The following is an 11,606-nucleotide window of genomic DNA, read 5'->3' as shown; positions in this document are numbered from 1 at the left end:
TAGTGCTCACGGCAGTGATCCAGAGCTTGAGCTAATTTGAAGCTGGCTCATATGTCCTCACGACTGTGATCACAGCTTTCCTGTAGGCATGTTCACTCTCACCTCAAAACCCACAGTCAGCACTTCCAGACCGCCTGCACCCTGACTGTGAGGAGTCGTCCTTTCTAGCCCATGTTCAGATGAATAAGTGCCACTAGACTTGATGTGAGTTAGGCATAAAGACTTTGATGTTTGGTTGCAAACTGGACCAACTGAACAGTTGTTTAATTAAATAACAATTAAAGAGTTGTTTGCCATCACTTTAAGAATCCCAGCCTTCTCTCTTCTGTTGCGTGAACTTTTTCTGCCATGAACTTAACCTGTCACAATTTTCTTTCACTGCACATATTTGCTGATGCCAGAAGCTCCGGTAGAAAGAGTTCACAAATCAAGCTTTTGGCAGGTTGCAGGCTGGGTCTCATTCTCACCTACACCTTGGTGCCTCGGGGGACGCGCTGTCTTCTCCAGCTGAAGCACTCAGGTATGCCTTTGCTTGCTTCCCTCAGTCGGCTGTGCTCATTTCCAGCTGAAACACTTGGCTGTCTGAAACCCAGGTAAGACTTCTTCAGTGTTTAATTTTCCTAGTAAGCATGAAACTAAAGTATGTTGGGGTTTTGCTGGTCCTTGTTTCTCTGTTTAAGTGAGTCATGTTTAAAGAGTATCACTGGTATTGAACATCATGGTGTTAGAAACGGTAGGGACTGTGATGTATAACTTCCAAGATTACTGTTACTGTGGATACTTATATTTTACTGCAGTGGTGTCGCTGTTTAAGTCATCTCTGAGTCATCTGCTATTCTGACAGAGTATACAATGCGAAGTCCAGCTCAGGAGGAAGGTGTTTGCTTGGTTGTGTCTCAGACACTGGCTCTGCTGCCAGCTCTCTGGAGCCAGGGAGCCAGGCGCAGCTGCGCAGATGCTCACCAGCATCGTCTTACCATCACACACCAGGCTCTCCGCAGTCGTGGCGGGTGAGAGGAGCTGAAGCAGCATGAAAGGCTGGTGGCTCTTGATAGCTTTCTCTGCCTGTGGTTGTTGAAATAGCCATATAGTTATGGCTGTTTTGTCATGTGCTGTATAGACCTGCATGAACCAAGCCTATATGGAGCTTGTAACAGCTGAGATACTTTGAATGTTTTTGCTTATGTTCCCGCTGCTCTTGGGGGGAGTGTTTTGGCTTAGCTCATTCAGCATAGCAACAGCCGTATGAAGGTGAGGAACAAGAATGAAGCTGGGAAGCAGCACTTTGGGCATGGTCATGCAGCATGCCCCAGCAGCTGGAGCTGCATCAGGGCGCCGCTGGCCCCGCTGGTGCCTACAGATGGAGAAAGAGGTGGAAGGCACAAAGATGGGGGACAGGATGCGGTTTGGGAGGTCTACTTGGTGGCAGGATGCTGGGTTCTCTTTTATATCCATGGCTTCCTTCTGTTTTTCCAACAGGTTTTGTGTTGGCAAGTTTAATTTTCCTCCAGGTCAATAGGAAGAGGAAGGATGTGAAGTAAATGCTACAATGAACCTCCCTTGGGTTCACGCTGAGGTTCCCCTGTATGACTCTTACGTTGATGCTGACATTACCTGTTTTTCCTCACATGCTTTAGGATGCGGTTATAGTCTTGTCTCTGCCAAAATTCATAGCACCTGACATCAGGCATTTCTCAGTGGCACTTCTTCATTAGGACCTCAGTCTTTGTTTTAAGTTAACAAAAAGAAACAAGAACTGCCAGAGAAGGAGTTAGAACTCTGCGAACAGCCCTTCTGAATCTAATTAGGATTGAATAGCTTGTACTTGAATACTACAATATTTTTGTTGATAGCATTCTGTTTTTATCTTATGCTAAGTGTGAATATGTTTTCACAGTCGTCTCCGAAAGCCCTTGTGAGGTGTCCCTCTGCTTTCATCCCTGTTTCAGTGCCAAAATTTCTGTCATGAGAGATTTTTACTAGAACAAAATCAAAGCCAGGGTTTCCTTTTAATCTTAATATTTTTATGATAGCTCTGTCACTTTATTAAAGGCTAGCTCTGGGTGAGCCGATGTGCAAAGGGTGCCTTGGTGAGGCAGAGCACTGGGTGACCCACCAGTTCTTCTCTTGCAGCGGTACCAGTTTGAGTTTCACGGGAAGGCATGAGGCTGGGGCTGGCAATCCTGTTACACCTCAGTAAGTACAGATGTTACTCTTACTTAGGCCAATTTTGAAATATTATCATGTGATTTACATATGTCTCCAAGATTTTGCTGGAGTGCTTCTTTGAAGTATGCTATTAAGACACACATGACAGTGTCACTCCGCGCTCTCCTACCTAGGAGCTATAAGTGATATGAAACCTTTAAGTACAAAGAAAAGATAGGTGTTGTAACAGAGTCTGAATCAGGTCCTGAAAGGAGCAGTCAATATCTGCTAACAAATAGTGAGCGTGGATCTGCATAAATAAAGAAGGGCAAGCTAACCAAACTTATGTGTTGTTTTATACCTAAAGAGTCAAGCGTCACTCATCATCTGAAGTATAGCTTGAGCCATAGACTGAAATCTGGCTGCAAAATACTGTATTTTTACTGTTGTAATTGCATTACTGTTTCTAGTGTTCTGTGGGATCTTCACGTATTGATTGTTTTGGGTTTTTTTAACTGCACTTTTGTAACAAGTTGAGCCAAGTAAATCTGAACAGCTAAAGCCTCCAAGGTACCCATTCCTGTTCAGTGTTTCAGGACAGAACTTGTTTAAAAGGAGAAACCCTGTAAGGGAAGTCTCAATATAATGGGGAAAATATTTATAGTTGTTTAAGGCAAAATAAACAAAAAGACCCTGTAATTATTTAGAGAATTCAGAATTATTCTGTTTAATTATTAATGACTGTTCCATGGTGTCTGAATGGAGTGTTCTGGGACCAGACCAGGGCGTTCATTGCAAATCATCAGAAAATGTGAGGGGCCCCTGACATCAATCCCGGTCTCAATTCCACCCTATCACTTGGAAATCAACAGAAATCGGCAGAATTCATCCAAATCTGGCTCTGCTCGCAGACTCAATTGAAATGCCTGTGATTCTGCTGCAGGAGTGTTGGCTATGGGTATGCCAGGGTAGGAAGCATAATAAATGGTTGCTCATAGAAGATTGTCATTTTTACTGTGCAATAATCTGCTGAGAATTTAAGTTTTAGCATAGATTTGCAATATGCTAACTGTATTTTTTATAATGATTTTGCATCAGGTGTCTTCATTACCAAAGCTCTTCAAGATTGCACCAAATTATATTAACAAGGACAAAAGGAGAACAGGCAAAGGATAATTTTGTTTTCTGCTGATGTTGGGATTTAACTGATTTTGTCTGGAGAATACTGCTGGGTATACAAAACAATTTCAGCTCTCTTTGATCTTCTTTTGCCCTCAGTGCTGATAAGACTCCAGCAAGCACAGGATGACTGTGATGCTGGGTCCTGCCACCCGGCTGTTGGGGACCTCCTCTTGGGCCGCAGCAAGCAATTAACAGCCTCGTCAACCTGTGGAATTAACAGCCCTCAGAAGTACTGCATTATAGGCTACCTAGAGGTTGGTTTGCTCTTTCTTTTTTAATAAACTGGGCTCTGCTTACTAACGATGTTCTCATCTGTAAAAGGAATTTGCCCAGACTAGGAAGTTTCTGTTGGAGTTGTCTGAATAATCATCAGACAGTGTGACGTAAGTCTGGTGGAAGGCTATGCTGTATTGCAGCACATATGGAGGGTTTGGCAGCAAACAGCCTCCACAGTGATGTACAGCTTCTCAAGAGGCAGAAACATCCATGAGATGCAAATGAGCACAGGGATTTCTGAAGGAGGTTTGCTCTGTGGGTCCTTTTCTGACTCGTGCCTCAGAGGCGAAGACCACAGTTTGCGTGTGCATGAGTGCAGGAGGAGTGCAGTCCTGAAGGCTGTAGGCACTGACAGACCTTCGCTGGAGGACATGTCCCATACAGTGTTGAGGCCTGAGGCAGCCTGTTAAGATATTCATACCATGTCCTCTCATGTCTTTTGATCTGAAATAAGACCAACATTGATAAAAGCAGAAAGCCATCTCTGGCAGAGGGAAAATGTAACGTTGTAATCCAGGCTTTGGCCATGTGGGTGAGTAGGCAGATACAAAATGCGGGCAATCAGATGGATCCCTCCCACTTACTGGCCGCAGCAATGGGGGCAGTAGGGGACCAGCAGGCGCGTGGGAGCTGTGCCAGACAGAAGCGGGAATTCTCCTGTTGCACGTCCTGGAGGACTTGGCCCCACTGAGCTAATAAATTGTCGCAAATAGAAATATTTTCACTAAATACCAGCTGTAGGCTGAAGAGGAAGTTGATAAAACACAGCTTAATTTATAAGCATTTGAAAATAATTACAGTTTATGACCTTCTGGCAAAAACCTGTGACATGTTTACAGTGCAAAGCTCTGCCATACTGAGATGGCACCAAGCACTGCTCCGAGTTACTCATTGCAACTACGGTTTTCTGCAACATGTAAATACCTCTTTCCTCTTCCAAAACAGCCTGTGAGCCAGTCTTCACCTTTTGCTGGTTTTCCCCATGTTGTTTGAACAAGTGGATCCTGGGCACTAACTTGTTGGCTGTGCTCTAACTCTTGGCACTGCTTGGTAGATGGGCACAACAAACCATTTCAGAGACATCGTCTTTCTGGCCCATAGCTGGATGGACTGCTTTTTTCTCTCTCTGTTTAAGAGGAGATCAAAGAGTAAGAAAAAAATTAATATTTTCACTTGCCGGTACTTATCCTTTGAATTATGTAAATACAGACTCATGAAAAGGAGCGGCTGTTCTGCAGTAATCCCTGTGATTTAATGCTCCCTCAACGTATCTTGACCCCCAGTGAATGTCTCCTGAAGAGGGTTAGAACTAAAAATTCTTCTGCTTCGCAGAGCTCAAGAGATAGAGGCTTATGCTCTGGCAATGTGTTCTGCTCTATCAGCTTGCCTTAAATGTGTGTGTCACCGATAGTATATCAGAGTCCTACTCAACTCAATTCTCTTTCTCACCAGCATGTTTTGAATGCTCTGCTGGAGGCAGGCCAGGAAGCTTTGCATCTTGCGTCTTGCAAAGCAAAGTTATTCCTCCCCCAGTTCCCCTCTTGATGACCTGTGTCAGGCATCATGACGAGAGCAAACCTTACTTGTGAAAGTGTGTGTTAGTCAACGCGGCAAGCTGCCAAGAGCCAGGACTCGGTTGGGATGTCTTATTGAAAATTCAGATTGAAAAAAATTCAAGTTCAACTGCTTTGTGTTTGAAAAGAAGCACTGTAAATCATTTCCTTATTTAGAGTAATGTGTCTTATTGTTTCTAAATGTAGGTTAAGTGGTTTTTAGCTCTATGATTGGATTTACTACTTACACATGTTTTGAAAGGAAAAGAAAGAGGACTCGGAATTGAGAAGAGTATAAACCTGCACACTTCAGAGGCAAATGGGATCTGCCAGACTTGCCTTACATAGACATGCATGTGCTTGTCCTTTGGGGCACGAAAGGATTTTTACCTTAAACATAAGTTGTCATATTCTATGTGTCCATATAAAGCAGAGTGTGGCTATGCACAGTCCTGCCAAATGCTTTGGTAACCTGAGCTCTCCTTACCAGAGCTTAGTGAAGTGAGTTGACTGACTACTTTTTATATTTCTGTCTCATCTTCTAAATTGTACATATATACATCTGTCAAGTCTGGTATAGAATGGTTGAATATAATATGTATTTGTCATAATGCTTAAAACACAAGAATTATACCATACCTATGAATCTATATCTGTTAATGTATTTAAATGTGAATAATCCCCAGGTGACTTCATAATACAAAGGTGTGCAAACCATTCCTAATACTTATCCATAGTAAGCACGCTGGCTGCGATGTCTCTCCGCCAGCCCCCTTCTGGGTCGTTTCCAGCCCAGCTTCTGCCACTGACTTCTACTTTCCATTTTCAGCAGCATCCCTGCCAGCCTCCTAGCCAAGGGAACTGAACCTGTGCCTCCTCCTTCAGCTCCTTCTGGGGCGCTGTGTCGTCCCCCCTTCTCCCTGCCAGCATCCCTGCCAGCCAGGCCCACAGCTTGGGCTTCACCTGCTGCTTTAGCTTGTCCCAGAGTCCTTGCGCTCAGGCTCTGCTCAAATCTCAGAGTCCATCTGCATAGCGCAGCTGCCCCTGCCACCTTGGGCATCCACTGCTGTACGCTGCCCTGTGGCCCTGCCGGCTGCAATCCCATGCTGCTTGCACTCGTCTGCATGGCTCAGCATGGGTTATCTTCCAGCCCGTCAGGTTAACCTTGTCACCTCTCCTTATGTCTCCTACTCAGTTCCCCTCTTATTACCTTAAACACGAGCTCCTTGCCCCTGCTTTCAAATCCCTTTTGCAGACAAAAGCCTCTCATTCAGCATTGAAATATTGGCTAATCATTGCCGCCGTAGTCTTCTGCTTCTTACATTTTCAAACAAGACCCTTTCATCCTATTGACATCCTGATTTTCCTCCTTTGCATTGTTTTTAATCTTTTCCAGTTTCCCTATCCCTACAAAAGGTGCTAACAGTGGTCGGGGTGGTGATGTCAGCCCAGACCACCTACTTACATTGTACCTGGATCCAGCCTCATCTTCCGTTTGTACAACAGCATCTGTCTGCTGCTCCTGGGTTGGTCTCCAAGCTCCTAGATACTGTGCAAAAGAGAGAGGAAAAAAATGTATAAATGATTTAGTGTATGTTCCTCTTCAAGATTTCTTCAGATCTTGGAAGATCCAGTCCTCCCTTGTATCCCCTCTGCCTCCTCACTCCAGTCACTGCCCGAAAGTTTCTACAGCCTTTATGAGACCAGAATAAAAGCTCAACTTTAAAAAAATAAATTTCTCCCAAGAAACTCTTGCAAAACAAACTCTCTGGCAGCTAAACCCGGAATCAACACCTTAACAAACATCTCTTTGCTCATCCTGAGATCCCTTCTTCACAACTGAAAAAGTGTAGTTTTTATAGAGTGCCTGGGGCAAACCGGGGCCCACATTTACTATACAGATATGGTGTACATATGATGATTTTCTTGGACTTAGCCCTTATATATGAAAGCCTGAGTGATTAAAAGCACAGGCACCCAAAGCAGCATGGCAGGCTCCAGTCTTGCAATGGCATAAATATGTGTACATCTACCAGATCTTGAGAGAGGAGACCAAAGTCATCTTTTATTCTGCTTGTTTTGTTTTCTAGGCTGAACAGAAGTGCTTTCTCTGTGATTCCAGATACCCGTATAATCCCTATACGCAGCACAACAGTCACATGATTGAAAATGTTATCACAACTTTTGAGCCCGATAGAAAAAAAAAGTGGTGGCAGTCTGAAAATGGTAAGTTTCTTTGAGAAAATATTACTGCAAAATGTTACTGTGAAATTTATTTATCTAATTGGGTTTCATCACATTGCCTTCATGAAGCGATGAGAAAAAACTATATGCTTTCTTTGAGTCAGTAATACTGAGCCATTTAAACCTATTTGTCTGTCACAATATAGGATTTCAGAAATTCTGTTTTTCTACAGACAAGTTTTTAAGCACAGTATCTCCAAGAGCTGGCCAGAGGACCCATGGCAGAGCTGTCTTATACACAGTGGACATGTATTTTTCACAGAGTGTCTGCTTTTCAGGGAAATGTGGAATGTGGCACAAGGTGCATTTGCCTACAGATGTGTAATGACAGAGTATCTAAAACACAAATATCCATTTAAAAAAAAATAGTGCTTGCAGTGTAAAGCACGAATACTTTAAGAAATAATTAAATGAAGCCTGGCTATCAATACCCTTATTGCCACATATTAATTTTGTTGCAAACTTCTCTGTAGTAGTTCTTCACTGATACAAATTTATATATCCTTGCAGCTTCTTTGTGAAGGCATGATAGGAGGAATAGCGTCTACTCTACTTTATTTGACATATAGTGAATATGTAAAAAGTATTTGACTGGTTGGAAATTAAGGCATAGAAAGATTAAGATAATATGTTACTTCTATTTTGGGTATCCAACTACAATTCATAAGCCTTGTTTTTTCATGGAGTTTAGCAAGGAACTGTCACCAGTTTTGGACATCAATGTCAATAAAGCTGTGGACCAGCTGTGAGAGTATCTTTTCTTGCTCTCACCATCTTTCTTCTGGGATGAGGTCTCATGCACAGCCTGGTCAGCAGGAGCCCTGGGATTCTGCACGCAGATGTGAACAATGGGGATATCAGCTGAGGTCCTGCAACTCTCTACAGTGAACGTGTGAATTATGGGGAGGTTTCCATACTTGTTGCAGTTTTGGAAGATGCAATATCTCTGGTCATAACAAACTTCAGGTCTGGCAGTATAGAAGGGTTTAACAGATCTGTTTAGCATGATGAAAAACCCGCATTTTTATTTGGTTTAATTTTTTTCTTAGAAATAAGCAGACTCTTTGGATGGACTTTAGAAAAATCTTACTGGATACAGGAAGACATAAGCCCAGAACCTTACTATCACCATCACGTACAGTCCAAATAGTCTGAACAGGACCTTTAACCATCTCCTGCAGTCTCAGTGACATGCAGCATTGACGGTGCCAGTGCCAGAAAGGCAGCACATCGGATTGCCCCTGAGAGAGTGATTCTGTCACCTGCAGGGTTTGTGCACAGGGGATGCCCTTAAAGAGCTTAGCTGTTTTTCTGGAAAAGGCATCTTTAAGTTCCCCACAGGAAAGCTGTCTCAGCAACCCCTCCAATGTGTGCATTGTGCTCTTCACTTCATTTTCATTCTCTTTTCAGGCATTGACCATGTCAGCATTAGGTTGGACTTAGAAACTTTATTCCAATTCAGCCATCTTATCCTGACTTTTAAGGTACATCCTTTACCAGAGCTTTTATGTAATGCTACACACTAATTACTTAACCACAGGAATAAATTGCTTAGAGAGGCAGTGAAAGCTCCATCTTTAGAGGTTTGTAAGAACAGGTTAGATAAACACCTGTCAAGTAAGGTTAAGTTATAGTTGATCCTGCCTTAGGGGAGGAGGATAGACTGAATAGCTTCCTATTCATGTGCCTTCTAGTCCTATTTTCTGTAAATCTGAGAATTAAAGCTGAAAAAAAATATGCAAAATTAAGCCCTAAAAATTTAAGACATCTCTGAACTGCAGTTGCTCTTTCCAATTTAGTTCAGTCTCATCATGCTTATCCATTATGATCCAGATGGTTACAATTTTTTTTTTCTAAAAAATTCCTACATTATTATGGTAAATTTCCTTGCTTAGAAAGTAATCTTGTATCTATGTGGAAGGTCACCCTTCCCTTTTGCTAGAGAGTGGTTTGAATAAACAATCCAGCTTTTTTAGAGAATCATGTAACCAGCACAGTAGCCCTGTCGTGGGCCTGCAAGCTCCCAAACACAGAATTTTAATTGCCAACTGTTGGCATCCCCCAAACAAGAATGTCAATACAACAACACCTGAGATGTCTTGTCAACACCTGGTTAAGGAATTCTTTAAATAATATTTCTTGCAGACATTTCGGCCTGCAGCAATGCTGGTTGAGCGCTCCACCGACTTTGGTCAGACCTGGAAAGCATTTAGATATTTTGCACAGGACTGTGCAGCTTCTTTTCCCAATGTCTCTTCTCATCCAGCAAAAGGTGTGGGAGATGTCATTTGTGATTCAAGATATTCAGACATCGAGCCCTCCACTGAAGGCGAGGTATTGCCAAGTGTCTGTGTTTGTATGAGTTCAGATCATACATGGCTATTTTTTCTGGAGCTGAAGGTCTCTTCTCTGTATCCATCAGATCCACTTCTACAGATTCTGAGACATGAAGTGCTATTGACTTTACTGAAGAGGGAAAGACAACCACTCAGTTTTACATCCAAATGAATTCATAAAACTATTTGTACAGAACCTTCTAGTGCCCTTTTCTTGTTTTCAAATTCATATGGAAGTCACCCTTATAAGAGATCTTGACTCCCCATCAGCCTCTACCGTTAAAGGCAGGGGCCTGTCCTTTGATCCCTTTGGTGGGTACTGGTCCCATCTCCACATCACTCTAGAGTATTGCTTTTCCTTCCTCCTGACACATCAGGCCAGGCTGAAAGGGTGAGAGCACTTGCTGAATAAGGGCCATAGCCTTGTGTTTTTTCTTTTATGGGATCAGTAAAGTGGCATTAGTAGCTAATGGGTCTCAGGTGACAGTCTTTATGTCCAAAAAGAATAGCTTCAGCAATCTATAGAGCTGTATTAATTTGTTTTGCAGGTTGTTTTAAAAGCTTTGGATCCCAGCTTTGAAATAGAAAATCCATATGTGCCTTATATCCAAGGTATGGACAATACCGGGTTTCTCCAGAGATACTTTGCTGGTGTGGATTGTTTGTACATTGAAAGGGTGAAAAGCTCAGCTGGTATAAGTCAATGATGTTGAAAATTAGGTACCAGAAGATCGCAGGGAGACATCGGTATTAATAAATAAAATGGGCCAATCTTATTCTCTGGCCCTCAGGGTAAACGGCACAGCTCTGCAGAGCTCATGCATGCAGCTGAACTGACTTTCCTTTGGATGGCCCAATCCACACTGAACCCACGAAGGCAGTGGTTGGGAAAATACAGCTTGGCCCCAGCCAGAGCTGTACCAAGGAGGGTGCTAACGCTTACCTAGCTGTGTGCCAGGAGTGAGTCCGTGCCATGGCACTGTATGGGTTACTGGTCTCGACCAATATCAGATAATTTTAACTAATTCTTCATCCAAGTACAACTAATTCTTCAGTATGGGGGAATTCTTGGCTGACTGATCCAAGCTGAAGATTTGACCCTGCTCATTTTAGAGTGAACTTGGGCTCTTGATTTCTTTTCTTTCCTTCCAGAGCTCATTACGTTGACAAACCTAAGGATCAATTTTACTAAACTGCACACCCTTGGGGATGCTCTGCTTGGAAGAAGGCACAGTGATCCCCTTGAGAAGTACTACTATGCTGTGTATGAGATGATTGTGCGGGGCAGCTGCTTTTGCAACGGCCATGCCAGCCAGTGTGATCCCGTGCAGAATCTGCGGGGAGATGTTTTCCATCAGTCTGGGATGGTGCGTCATTAATGCTATCTCCAACAAGGGCAGTCCCTACCTGCTATTTTGGGGGATGGAAGAGATGGAGGGTGGGAGAGGAAGTAAGGTCTCTGATGACCATTGGATTGACAATTTGCAACTCCAAGCGGTAAAATGTTTCAATACAGCTTCTTCCTTTAAAACCCTGGGCTGTACTGCTCAGAAGCTGACTTTTTGTTGGCACTAGTGTGTTTCAAAAGCAACTGGGACAAGACATGTTGATAATAGCAGCAAAATACCAGAGCTGTAATGGTGCAACTGTAATGCAGTAAGTAGCCTGTGGTGTGTGCAGACTTGAATGGCCACTTGTTGGGTGCATTCCACACTCCAGCTGGGCTCAGGGGCTCTGCAGCAGGAGAGGAGGCATTGGCACAAAGAATAGCTGATAATTCAAAGCTAACCCATGAAAAATGGATTATTAAAAAATTCAGGAACATGATTGCAAATTCTTTCCCTCTGGGAACAAGAGTTTTTTTCTC

The 11,606-nt window shown here is 43.1% G+C and overlaps 1 protein-coding gene across 1 annotated transcript in view; it reads left to right on the top strand.

Annotated features, from left to right (window-relative positions):
- The first annotated feature begins 955 nt into the window (after positions 1-955).
- LAMB4 (laminin, beta 4) overlaps positions 956-11,606 on the top strand; it is a 42,754-nt gene continuing 32,103 nt past the window's right edge. The window contains exons 1-7 of the mRNA XM_009890865.1: positions 956-1,010; positions 3,427-3,584; positions 7,250-7,385; positions 8,814-8,887; positions 9,549-9,737; positions 10,288-10,351; positions 10,892-11,106. Coding sequence (XP_009889167.1) covers positions 956-1,010; positions 3,427-3,584; positions 7,250-7,385; positions 8,814-8,887; positions 9,549-9,737; positions 10,288-10,351; positions 10,892-11,106 — 891 coding nt within the window. The remainder of the gene's footprint in view (positions 1,011-3,426; positions 3,585-7,249; positions 7,386-8,813; positions 8,888-9,548; positions 9,738-10,287; positions 10,352-10,891; positions 11,107-11,606) is intronic.

This window comes from Charadrius vociferus, unplaced genomic scaffold (genome assembly GCF_000708025.1).
Source record: "Charadrius vociferus isolate BGI_N301 unplaced genomic scaffold, ASM70802v2 scaffold958, whole genome shotgun sequence".
NCBI lineage: Eukaryota > Metazoa > Chordata > Aves > Charadriiformes > Charadriidae > Charadrius > Charadrius vociferus.
The sequence above is the reverse complement of the archived record's forward strand: the minus strand, read 5'-3'. Positions and strand labels throughout refer to the sequence as shown.